The sequence below is a fragment of the Poecile atricapillus genome, chromosome W (genome assembly GCF_030490865.1).
Source record: "Poecile atricapillus isolate bPoeAtr1 chromosome W, bPoeAtr1.hap1, whole genome shotgun sequence".
Classification (NCBI taxonomy): domain Eukaryota; kingdom Metazoa; phylum Chordata; class Aves; order Passeriformes; family Paridae; genus Poecile; species Poecile atricapillus.
The window spans coordinates 92,342,643-92,356,113 of record NC_081288.1 but is presented as its reverse complement, the minus strand read 5'-3'; the positions used below and the strand labels follow the sequence as shown (position 1 = coordinate 92,356,113).

The window sequence follows — 13,471 nt, the reverse complement described above, 5'->3', positions numbered from 1 at the left end:
TGCTCCATGATCTTTCTGGGCACAAAGGTGAAACTGACTGGCCTTTAGTTCCCTGGGTCTTCCTTATTTCCATGCATTGGGTTTGCAGTGCAAAGTTTTGGTAGCAGGGGAATGGCTACAGGGGTGGCTTCTGTGAAAAGCTGCTGGAAGCTTACAGTATGTTTGCTGGAGTCAGTGCTAGCCAGCTCCAAGATGGACCTGCTGGTGGCCACAGCTGAGTCAATCAGTGATGGTGGTAATGCCTCTGTGATAAGGTATTTAAGAAGGGGAAAAAATTATTGCACAGAAGCTTTTGTATCTAGCAAAGAGCAGAATGAGACTATGTGAGAGGATCAACTCTGCAGACACCAAGGTCAGTGGAGAAGGAGGGGGAGGAGGTGCTTCAGGTACTGGAGTAGAGATTCCCGTGCAGCCCGTGGTAAAGACCATGGTGAGGCAGGCTGTCCTCCTGCATCCATGCAGGTTAATGGCAAAACAGATGTCTACCTGTAGCCCATGGAGGACCCCACAACTGAGCAGGTGGATTCCTAAAGGAGGCTCTTACCCCATAGGAAGCCTGTGCTGAAGCAGGCTCCTGGTAGGAGCTGTGGGCCCATGGAGAGAGTAGCTTATGGTAGAGCAGGTTTGCTGGCAGGACTTGTGACCCCTTTGGAGACCTATGGTGAAGAAGTTTGTTCCTGAAGGACTACACCTGATACCAAAGTCATCTGTAAAACTTTCTGACACAATTTGAAGCATTAGAAAGCAGGCATTCTTTATCAGTGCTGGACACACCGAAGGATCTCTCCTTTAATGAGATGTGTGTGGTTAAACTTTACAATGGGGTATTTATTCCATCATGATCGTACATATTCATTACAACATACTTCCTAGCTAAAACATAAACATCACTTTTCCAAGAACTAATTTGCATGCATCCACCTCCTACTGGAAGTCCTTTTATAGTCCTAGAGGGTTGTCTAAAGGGGTCTCTGGTGGTCATATTCACTGAATGCTTCAATATTAGAGGTGCCTTTGCCTTGAACTTTTTCTTTGGGCATGTGCTGTATCTTCTTGTTACATAACTTGCCAAAAAGCCACTATGTTCTTCATGATCTGTTTCTCCACTGTTTTCAGCTATGTTTATCATCCTATCTGCATACTTTTACATTATTTTATGTTTTTTGCTAGTTAGTCTTTAAGCTCTATCCAGCAACATCAGGGGAACTGAAAATTTCTATTCTCTATGTTATTTATCACACCCTGTAGAAGGGACCCACACTGGAGCAGTTTGTGAAGAACTGCAGGTCATGGGAAGGACTCACATTGGAGACGGTGAAGGAATGTCTCCTGTGGGTGGGATCCCACACTAGAGCTGGGGAAGTGTGTGAGGAGTCCTCTCCATGAGGAGGAAGGAGCAGCAGAGACAACAGCTGATTAACTGACTGTAACCCCCTAACCCTGCACCACTGGGGCAGGCAGTAAAGAATCAGGAATGAAGTTAAGCCTGGGAAGGAGGAAGGTGTGGGGGAAGGTGTGTTTAAGATTTGGATTTACTTCTCCTGGCCTTACTCTGATTTGACTGGTAATAAATTCAGTTAATTTTCCCAAGTTGAGTCTATTTTGAGTGTGACGGTAATTGGTGAGTGATCTCTCCCTTCTCTTAACTCACAAGCTTCTCATATTTCCTTTACCCTGTTCTGGAGTGGGATTCACAGCGTGGCTTTGATGGACACCTAGCGTCCAGCCAGGGTCAAGCTACCACAGTCCTTTTTGGTGCCCAATGTGGGGCTTGAGAAAACAGCAGTTTTATATTGTGTGCTATAACGATAGTAGCTATTAAGTGGCAAGCTTCTGTGTGGGATATGGAATTTGTCAGCTGCACCACTTATCTCTTTAGTATGCTGACTTTGGAAATATGTTAATACAAATAATGTCTCTGTGCTTTGTCCTGACATTGATGGCCTTGCTATTTTGTGGGTAGGATGAAGTTGAATTAAGTTGAGATGGTCAGGTATTAAGGCAATTGGTAGCTGCAGTTGATTCTTTTTATTGCTAGCTTTCTCAGTTGATGGATTTTATTTTTATTTTTTTAATTTAAATTTATTTAAATTCACCTTGGGTTAAGATGCCTGACCAAATAAGTGAAGGTATTTAAAAAAAAAAAGTGATGCTTCAAGTACTTTTGTTGAAGTCTTCCTAGCTCTTTGTTTTTTTTTAATGTTGCCTTCTGTTGTAGTTTTTTTCCTCTAGTATATTTAAACAAGAAACATTGTCTATTATATGTAAGTAGCTTCTGATTTTCAGATCCTTAGAAAATAATTCTTATGGACACCAAATTGTTGCACAGAACACAACAAATGAGATTTGTTTCTAGGTTTTCTTTTGTGTAGTGTTTTACAAGTGATCCACAGTGCTTTACTTGTCTGCAAGATGAATGTTTTCACAGAGCAGTAAAGGATATTAACAGGTATAGACTTCTTTGGCATCTGGAATCAATATTTATTGCCTTTCAGATTGCATCGTTTGCCTTAATCTTAGAGTCAACAGACTGTGTGCTTCTATGTGTAACATTTCTTTGTATTCAAATTCAAAAAAGTGTTCAGCTCTACCTGTGTTATGTTTTGTTGAGAATAGTTTTCAATGAAGTGGACAAAAAAATGTTTTTTTGTGTTGGATGTTTGCTAGGGAGTAACTTGGAACTGACAGTGTCACAGGGCAAAATAGATCCTTGTTTTGTTCCTTTTTACTTTCATTACTAGCTTCACTGTAATGCTATTAAAGGCATTTTACTATTTGAGGCATATGAACTGAAAGGTAGATACATTTGAGTGGTCCTATGGGAAGGGATTGCATGTTGCTCCCAATTATCTGACAGTCCTCTTAGTTAAGGTAGTTGAAGCAGAGGGTGCCACAGCTTCCTTTAGTTTCCTGCCTTCCTTGTAATTTTGATATATTCTGCTTTTATGTCTCTATACTGGTGCTTTTTGCTATGATGTATGTGTTTCTTCCATTGAAAATTTATATTGATAGCAATAACCTTAATTTCTCTCTCCTACTTTGAAATTTAAAAAAACATATTTTCCTGGCTGTGTCCAGTAGTTATTTTGCTAAAGGTTTCGTTTGGAATGTTTGATCACTGTTTGTGTGGAACTTTTTTGTGACAATTTTGTTAAGACTGTACTAAACTGGCTTTTCTGTTTCAAAAGATTGGCATTTTTTATTATGCAAGTGTATTATGTTCACTATTTGAGACAGCTACATACAACCAAATTTAAAATCTAGGATGAATTCAAAGCAATATTGATCAGTTTTTCTAATTGCAGTATTTCTAGTGTGTGAGATATTGTTTATCATGATGATAATTTTAGCTATTTTTACATTCTTTCACAGCCTCATGACTTTGACGAATGCAGGTTTGATATCAGTGTAAATGACAGTGTTTGGTACCTCCGAGCTCAGGACCCAGACCACAGACAACAGTGGGTAGATGCAATAGAACAACACAAGGTATGTGTTTTTTCTGATTTCCTTTTTCAGTCCCTCATTAGATCTAGTGGTGCTTGCAGAGACTTGTAAGCTTCTATGTATAGTCATTAAAGTGCTCAAGGTATTTCTGAAAGATAAAAGTTGCAAGATTGAAGCCATGATGTTAATTATGTTCCAAAGGAATTGATTTGCTTATCCTTGATATACAAGAGTTTAGAGAACTGTGAGCTAATAACTGAACCTTTCCTGAGCTCTCTAGCTTGAAAAAGAAAAAAAACTTGCATTGTTTGAGTGACATTTTAATTGTTTTGGCTATCCTCTCTCACTGATTATTGAATTGGTTGTTATCTATGTCAGGAAAATTAATCTACAAACACCAGAGGTTTATGTCCAAAAAGGAAACAGAGGAGTCCTTTTACTTTATTTGAATAAAGGGAGAGGCCATGGGGCATTCCCCTGGGGTCTCTCAAATTTTTGGAGGACACAGCCTCCCTTTAATCCTAATTCCTGGCCGCTTGTCCCTTCTCTCTTTCCCCATAGGCTGAGGTACTTGAGAGGTACAGACTTCCTGGAATGCCTGATACCTGGGATACCTTCCCCCCCCCCCCCTTAATGCATAATCCCTTCTTAATTCTTAACTCTTGTGGAATTCATGGTGCTCTTTCAGTGCCTCTTTCAATGGAATCCATCCCATTGTTTCTGTCTCTCAGTGATAGTTGCATCTTATCAGCAGACCCACTGCTTGTTTGTAATCATCCCTCTTATCTAGATGCCACAAATGTTAAACTTCTTAATCGTAGAGTCCATTCTCCTAGGTTTATATTTGGTTTTTAGACTCATCTCTTTGTTCACTTAGGTGCTTTAACTGTATCTGATTACTAGCTTTTGTCTCCTTCTCTTTTAAGGCCCTATTGTTCATCAGGATTTTCATTCAGTTTTCCTCATCTATGCCTTATCTCTTCCTATGAACTGTGTTATAAATGCAAAGGCAATTTTGGGATAAAATCAAAGAGAAATTTATTAATAAACAATAATAAGTAAAAACAGCGATAAAAACCCACAATAAAAAGATCAGCGCAGCGCTGGGTGGACAGGGGTCTACACCAGAGGTATAGGTTTCCCAAATCCACGTCTGAGCATCCTCAGGATTGGGGTTTTATAGGATTTTTAAGTCCTCAGGCCAAAATTCCAGGCAGGTTCCATTCACCAAGTGTCCTTGATTGTCCAGTGAATGGATTTCCTGACATAGAATGATGACATTATCTCGTGTCCGGCCAGAATCTCCTCATATGTAAAGGAGACTCTGTGTGTTGCAATGTTAGGTTTTTCATGACAGGGTGGTGGAATCCAGGCTGGTGCCGATGGGTATCTCGGCCGGGTTTCCTCCTTTGTCTCCCCTGATTGCTTTTTCAACACAGAAATGTTTAAGTCTGGCGAAGTCTTTCTTTTGGAACTTGTCTTTTTCCACTGATCGGTTTCTCTACCCCCTGGAATCCGCAGGGCGTTGCTTGGGTCCGGAGGTAGATAATTTCCCGAGCTAGTTTCATTGTTTTCCTGATGGTCCGTGTCCTGTGTGTTTGTTTGGGTTGATGGGCCGGTTTGGGTTAGTTATCTTGGGCGTTGCTGGCAATCAGCAACTCCTTGGAGAAAAGCCTCATCCTACTTTGAGGAGAGATTTTTCTATGCTTTATATTTTGTTTTGTTCCTACAAAACATATCTTTCTTATATACACTCTGAATTTTTAATACAACAATAATTTATTACAGTCCCCCACCTAATAATTTATCACATTTAAAAATTCGTTACTTTCACACTTTCTTTTAAAGAAAAGTATCCTTTTCTTACTCTTTTTCATTATCATTTTTTTTCTTTGTTTAATTGTCAATTTCAGTGGTCAGCATATGTTTGTTTTCAAATTTTTCTAAGGCCTTTAATGCCTTATCACTCTCTTTCTCTTCTTCTAAAATCAGTAATTTAGAAAGAAGGGCATTTTTATCTTGTGATTTTTCCGGATCTATTGGGAGGGTGGCAATTTGCATTCCTTGCACTACAGATTGTATTAGCCTAATCAGACAAGGAATTAAACAAGGCAAAAAGATGATTCCGGCTATTGAACATCCTATAAAGAATACTAGCTTTTTCCACCAAGCCCCTTGCCCGAAAATTTGGTCCCACCAAGAGGCTTGTAGAATAGAATTCCATTTTTGAACTGGCACATGTGCCACTTTCTTGATTTCCGCAGCTAGTCCCTTTATAGTTTCGCCATAATCATCTATTTCCATGCAACACTCTGATTCATTAAATCTCCCGCACACCCCTCCCTCCTCAGCTAGCAAGTAGTCGAGAGCCAGTCTGTTCTGGTAAACAAAGGCCCTCATTTGAGAATGTTGCCTTGCTAGGAGTTCCAGGGCTTCTGAGGTGTGATTTGAAACTACCTCCATTACCGCTTGCAGTCGAATGAGCCGATTGAGGAGATAAATGGGGGTTCTATAACCCCAACTGCCATCATTCGCCCAAGTGGCCGGACCATAGTATTGTATGATTCTCTCGGCCGGCCATTCCTCCTCGTTCCATTTCTGACTCCCTCCTGCTATCGGTAATATCTTTTTTAGGTCCCTCTTTTGTCGAGCTAGGGTTTCAAAGAGGGGAGCCCCTAGGGACTTACTTTCACCTTTTGGTAGTGTAAAGAAAAATGGCCGAATTAGTCCGAGTGTGCATGACCCTTTCCACTTCCGAGGTAATTCACTGTATGCCTTTTTCCCGCATATCCAGTAAATTCCATCGGGAGCTTCCCAGTTTTTATTAGTTTTTGCCGGATCCTCCCAATAATCCCTCAGGCCTATGAAAGTATGGAAGGGATTGGCCCCTGGTTTCTTGTTCCAACATAATCCGATAGTCTCTATCCACTCGCAATTGTTTTCCCGATAGGAGATCCAATATCCTTCGGGTGATTCCGGGTGCCAGATTTTTGTTTTCTTTTCTGAGTTTACCGTGAGGGTATTCACACACGGAGTGTATCCTACCAAATCGGTAAACTCTTTTCCCTCCCGGCTAATGCAAAAAGTCCCAATTATTCGGTCATCTATGACCCATCCTTCTGGCCTCCGGGTTGTTTTCGAGAATTTTAATTCTGTCCCTTTTAATATCTGTTCCGGGGTCAATCCCTCTCCTTTCCATGGCCATCTCTCGGCTGATTTTAAGCCACCGCATATCCAGCAGTTGGATATACCTAATTCGGTGGCTATTTCCTGCATTAGATCAACAAACAAGTTTTGGTTGGGGCTGGGTAATTTCCAATTATCGTATTGTCTTTCTAATAGTTCATATTGTTCACTGAGAGAGTTTAACCTCTCTTGCTCCAGCCTTTTCTTTTTATTTTCCATTTCTTGTCGTTTTATGTCTATAGCTATTTGCTTTATTTTACTCTCTGGATCTAATCCCTTTTCATCCTTTGAAAAGCAGAACACTGGGTCAAATTGAAGACACGAGTTCTCATCATCTGACTTCAATAGTTCCAAAATTATGGGTTCATTATTGAATGTCAGCCTTGTCTCGTGTTTCACATTTTTCCCTTCCCAGTACAATTTTCCCCCCATCATGCACGGTTTTAAGTTTGCTTCATTGTAGCATGTAGGGTTAACTCGGTGGTATGCCAAAAACGTCGAGTGCTTCTTTCCCCCAATCCAGACAGTCTTATTACACTGTCCACAGACCTCGATTGGGGGAATTCCCTTTATTTCTCTTTTGTTTCGGAAGCGGGTCCTTACAACCCCTATTCCTTCCAAGTTCCGAATGGGTTTTTCCTTGATACTTACTCTCGAATTCGAGCACCAGATTTTCTTTTTTGATTTACACAATTCGAACTGAGTGCCGTTTAACCAACAAATACCTGCATGTAGTTCTGAAGGGCACTCGGTCAAGAGCTCGTTTTCTGTGGCAGTCTGACACTGCTCACACTTCCCCTGGGGAACCTCCCCTGGGGGGACCTCGGCCTCTATTTTCTTGATCGAGCACATGACTAGGCTCAGGGACATCAGGATTCCCCACAATTGCATCCCTCTGCCATTCCCTCTGCCCGTACAAAAGTATACGGCGGGGATAACCATCTTCCCGGCAGCAAGGACTGTCTTCAGGGGCCCTTGATGTCCTGATGGCAAACCTCCGCTTGAAGGTTGCCCACCGAGATGCTTTAACTGGTTCAAATCTGCAAGGTACTTTTACGGTCCTCCGACACTCAATTTCCAAGGGTTCTGCTTTGCAATCAAGCTGACCCCCTAATCCTTTTTGATAAAACAGGAACCACTCCGGAGAGTCAAGTTCCAAAAGGCCCGCTCGAGTTGCAAGTATCAGGAATCGATTGGTCTGGTCTAACTCCCTCTCGTAGCACCTAGTGCACAATCCCCTCGGTTTATAACCCCTTATGCAATGAGTTACCCAAATCTGCTTACAATAAGCGCACTTAAAATGTACAAACGGGAAACAATAACAATCGTGGATATTGCAACTTATCCTTTCGCTATTGTTCATTTGTGGTGCCTTCGGAGCTTGATTTTCAAATCTCCTGGCGGGGTGGTGATCTTCCACTCGGGGGCTTGGCAATCCGGAACTTTCTTGGCCCGAGAAAAGTGAGTCCACCCTTTCTCGGCCGTTCGTACAGCGGTGTCCGTGGTCAGGAGAATGAGGAAGGGGCCTTCCCAATGAGGACTGAGGGGAAGTTCCCTCCACACTTTAATCAATACTTTGTCGCCCGGCTGGATTTTGTGAATTGGAAATCCCAATGTCGTGCTTTGAGGAATCAGTCCTTTTTTCCGGAGTTCCTGTAGATTTTTATTTATAGAAATGAGATAAGGTTGTAATTGCACATCCTCTATTTGGGGGTGTGCCACCGGCATCCCATGCCTATATGGCATTCCATATAGCATTTCAAAAGGGGATAAACCGGTTTCAGAATGAGGCATGGTCCTGATGTTTAACAAAGCTAAAGGAAGACATCGGACCCAAGTCATTTTTGTTTCGATTATTAATTTGGACAATTGCGATTTTAATGTTTGATTCATCCTTTCTACCTGTCCCGAGCTTTGAGGGTGCCAGGGGGTGTGATATTGCCATCTGATTCCCAATGCTTCTGACAGTTGTTTAATGATTTTGGAGGTGAAGTGAGTCCCTTGATCCGAATCGATATGGTCTATTATCCCATATCTAGGAATTATTTCCTCTAGTAGAATTTTAGACACGGTTTGGGCCGTAGCCTTTGCTCTGGGAAATGCCTCGACCCAATGTGTCAGTTTATCCACTATCACTAATAAATATTTATTTCTCCCAATCTTTTGTAGTTCCGTGAAATCTACCTGGACTCTCTCGAATGGCCTATACGAAAGTGGTCGGCCACCCCAATTTGTTTGTTTTGAATTGGCACGATTTACTTTCTGGCATATCACGCACCCCTGTACCTCTTGCTTGGCAAGTTCAAAGATTCCTTTACATCCGAAAAATTTTAAAAATTGTTCAGCCAGTGCTCTGGTTCCCCAGTGGGTTTGTTCATGCAATCTCCTGAGTATTCCTCTCGCTATACTTTTTGGAACCAGCTCCCTCCGGTCTGGCAACCACCATTTATTTTCTTTAAAATATCCACCTACCTTCTTGAAATCTTCTTGCTCCTTCTCTGAAGGAAGCACGGACACTTCTGGGGTTTCTTTGGGACTGATCTCGGGAATACTTACCACCAGTAACGCAGCTCGTTTCGCCTCTTTGTCCGCTAGATTGTTTCCCCTGGTGTGAAACCGCCACCCAGTTTGGTGTCCTTTTACATGAACTACGGATATCTCCTGGGGCTCTCTGATAGCTTCTAAAATTTGTTTAATTATTTCTCCATGTATTAATCTTTTTCCCTTGGTGTTTATTAAACCTCTTTCTTCCCATATTTTTCCGAAAGTATGCACTACCCCAAATGCATACTTTGAATCCGTGAAAATAGTTCCCCTTTTTCCCTTCAGGCCTTTGAGGGCTCTTAAGAGTGCAAATAGTTCACAGGCTTGAGCCGACCAGCATGCCTGCAAGGGACCTGATTCTATGGTTCGGTCTTACCATTTATGATGGCATAACCTGACTTTCTTTTTCCTTCTACCATTTTTGATGAACCATCAATGAACCATTTTTCCCCCCCTTCTAACTCTTGATCTTCCAGGTCCGGTCTTACCTTAGTTTGCAATTCTACTGCTTCAATGCAATCATGCAATAGCTCACCTGTTGGTTCCCCAAACAAAAACTGCGCCGGGTTTTGGGCAGTAGTTGTTCTTAACTCGAGGCCTGGTGAACTAATTAGCATGGCTTCATATTTCAGAAGTCTTGAATCAGTTAGCCATTTCTCGGCTTTTTGTTGTAAGATATTTCTTACATCGTGTGGGGTGTAGACAGTTAAAGAGGCTCCAAAAGTTATCTTTTTTGCTTCCCCAACTAACAGAGCTACTGCAACAATTGCTTGCAAGCAAGTAGGCCACCCTCGACTGACTGGATCTAGGATTTTTGATAAAAATCCTATGGGCTTTTTCTTTTCTGCCCACTCCTGGGTCAGAACTCCTTGGGCTGTTTGTCCACTTACATCAACAAATAGCTGGAATTCTTTGTTTGTGTCTGGCAAGGTTAGAACAGGGGCAGTTATAAGTGCAGTTTTCAATTCCTGAAACTTGCTTTCATCCTGAGTGGTCCATTTCACTCTATCTGTGTTTAATCTCTCATACAAAAATTTTACTTTTTCGCTGTATCCTTCAATCCACTGTCTGCAATATCCCAGGAGCCCTAAAAATTGCCTGATTTGTCTTTTCGTTTTTGGGGCTGGGAGCACGAGAATCCCGGCCACTCTGTCAGGATCTAACATCTTTTTCCCCTGAGAAATCCAATGTCCCAGATATTTTACCTCGGGCTCCGTAAACTGCAGTTTGGATTTTGATACTTTCAAACCCTTTTTTCCCAAAAAATTCAACAATGAAATTGTACTTTTTCTGACTTTTTCCTCCATGGTTCCAGCAATTAATAAATCATCTACATATTGTAAGAGCTTTGTCCCTTCCTCTGGAATGAATTCAGTAAGTAATTGTTCCAATGCCTGTCCAAATAAATTGGGTGATTCCACAAACCCCTGGGGGAGGACCGTCCACCTTAATTGTTGATTTCTGTTCGTGTCCGGATCCTCCCACTGAAAGGCAAAGAAATTCCTACTCCCTTCATCCAAAGGACAAGTCCAGAATGCATCTTTTAGATCAATCACACTGTACCATACATCCTCAGGTGATAGTCTGTTAAGTAAAGTATAAGGATTTGCCACTACCGGAAACCTGGTTCGGGTTCTAGCATTTACTGCCCTGAGATCCTGAACCAGTCGGAAGCTCCCATCCGCTTTCTTTACTGCCAGGATGGGGGTGTTATGTTGGGACATGCAGGGTTCGAGGGTACCTCCTCTAAGGAGGTCATCAATTACTAGTTTCAAACCCCTTTTCCCTTCTATCGGGATGGGATATTGTTTTACCCTTATCGGGTCCTCTGGGTTTTCTATTTCAATTTTGATGGGGGTGATATCTAATTTCCCCACCTCCCCTTTTGAATGCCACACTTTGGGATCAATTTCCCTTTCATCTTTCGGAGTTAAATGAAATATCTTTATTACTAATTCAGAATTCTTTACAACAATGTTTATACCTAACGAGACAATCATATCTCTTCCTAACAAATTGTAATCGGCTTCTTCTACTAATAACAAATTTCCTAGGCATATTTTATTTTCAGACTCTATTTCCACATCTTTAATTACAGAAACTTTGAAGGGATCTCCCTTCGCACCGATTACCATTACCTTTTCTTTACTTGCTACGCATCCCCTGGGTAATTTTTGCAGGGTGCTTCTCTCAGCTCCCGTGTCAACCAAAAATTCTATTTCCTCACGATGGGGACCCACTTTTAACTTTATCAAGGGCTCTTTAGCTGTTATCGTCCCCATCTGAAAGAGCCCAAGACTTCCCTAATCTTCTTGAAATACTTGTTCATCTTTTATTTTCTGGCGGCAATTCCGTTGTAAGTGTCCTACTTTCTTACAGTAAAAACATTCTGGGGGATCTTTCCGCGGGGCGGAGCCATCCTTCTGTGGCTCTTGCGGCTTTTTCGGCGCTGTTTTAAACTTGCCGTGCGCCTGTTCTTGTTTCTGAGCTTCTTTTACTGCGGCCACTAGTATTTTGGCCTGAAGTTTCTGTTTCTCGTCCTCTCTCCTCATGTAAATCTTTTGAGCTTCCCTTAGAAGCTCTTGGAGACCTTTCTCCTGCCACCCTTCAATCTTTTCTAATTTCTTTCTAATATCCTCCCATGATTTCGCCACGAATTGTGTTTTGAGTAACACTTCTCCTACCGGAGAGCTAGGGTCTGTCCCAGAATAAATCTGCAGACTTCGCCGCAATCTCTCCAACCACTCGGTGGGGGATTCCTCCTTCCCCTGACATTCCCCAAACACCTTACTAATATTTTGACCCCGGGGAACCGCTTCCCTTATTCCTTGCACAATTATATTCCTTAAATCATTCATGCTCCTTCTGCCATCCTCTGTTTGGGCGCTCCAACTCGGGCTTACGCTCGGCCACTTCTGGTCGCCTGGCGTTCCCTGAGGGTTTCGCCGCTCCCAGTCTCTGATACCAGCCTGTTTAATCATTTCTCTTTCCTCTTGACTAAACAGAGATCTCAGGATAGCCATGAGATCCTCATATGTATAAATGCTACTGCCTAAAAATTCATCCAATCTCTCTGCTACTCCAAACGGATCATCTAACAATCGTCCCATCTCTTTCTTAAACGCTCGCACATCCCCTGAATTTAGGGGTACATTCACAAACCCAATCACTCCCGGAGCCGTAGGCACTTCCCTGAGAGGGAACATTCTGTGCCTACTCTCATTCTCCTCCCATTCTTCACTCATCTGTCTAGCCTTAAACCGAGTCCTGCTTGCGGGGGGGGAATAGGGGTTTTTGAGAGTTTGTTCCTTTATTGCTGATGTAAAATCAGTCGCCACTAGGTTATTATGAAGGATTCCCCTTGCCAAATTCGAGGAACCTGGCTGGGGCAGCGGGACGGGCAATGGGGGATACGGAGATCCCCGATTTTGCGCTACCATGGTTTCTGGGGAAACAGCGGCGGTTGCGGTTCCCACAGGAGGAGCCAGAGGAGGGGCCACCGGAACCACTGCTGGCGCCGGTTCCCCTGTTCGCGATGTGTGTGCTTCACCTTGTTGCGCTGGCGAGCTCGTGGGAGCTGATGGCACCACTTGATCCACCACGGGAGACCCTGCCGGCCCGTGGTATGGAGGGGGTAAATGATCAAGGGGCTCCCAGGTTTCTGTTTTTGTTTCACTTTTTAGTTTCATCGGAAATAGTCCTACTCTGGCCTTTAGCCAGAGTCTGGCATATTCCTTTTCCTCGGAGTCCGAGGAAACCTTGCTCTCTACATAAGAGAGTAACTCATTACACGTCCACTTTTCAAACGTTCCTAATATTGGCCAAGTGAGATGGGGTCTCAGTTCCTGTTCACCCCAAACCTCGGCACAATAGTAGATCATTTTTGCCTTGGACTTCTTTTTCCTCTCAGGGCAATTTTCCCAATATTTTAACAACCAACCTAAAGGACTTTCTGGTGGGATGTCTAACAATTCCTTCGTTTCTATGGAAGGGTTTTTCTTATCTACTGGTTTTTGTATTTTACTCTTTTTCTGTCCCATGGTGAAAAAAAGTCTTACCTAGTACTCTGCGTTGTGTTTTTGTTTTGAGAGTCAAAAGTCTGCTAATACTCACCTTCACGGTTTGCTGTTCCGGGGTTTTTCTTAGCGCTTTGATCTCTCCTTCGGACCTCTCCTGGATCCTAATTGCTAGAAGAGTTTACTCTTTCCCGAGCTCTACTGGACGTCCTCTTCCTCTTCCAGCCCTTTGTGATCGGTCCCCCAGAGCACCCCTTTGGCCCCAGGCTTTACAAACG

General features: G+C 42.7%; 1 protein-coding gene across 5 annotated transcripts in view; it reads left to right on the top strand.

Moving 5' to 3' along the window:
• The window catches only part of LOC131591636 (ceramide transfer protein-like), a 311,936-nt gene that overhangs the window by 123,631 nt on the left and 174,834 nt on the right, over nucleotides 1–13,471 (top strand). For all 5 annotated transcript variants that reach the window (XM_058862535.1, XM_058862539.1, XM_058862536.1 and 2 more), the window contains one exon: nucleotides 3,373–3,489. In XM_058862535.1, coding sequence (XP_058718518.1) covers nucleotides 3,373–3,489 — 117 coding nt within the window. The remainder of the gene's footprint in view (nucleotides 1–3,372; nucleotides 3,490–13,471) is intronic.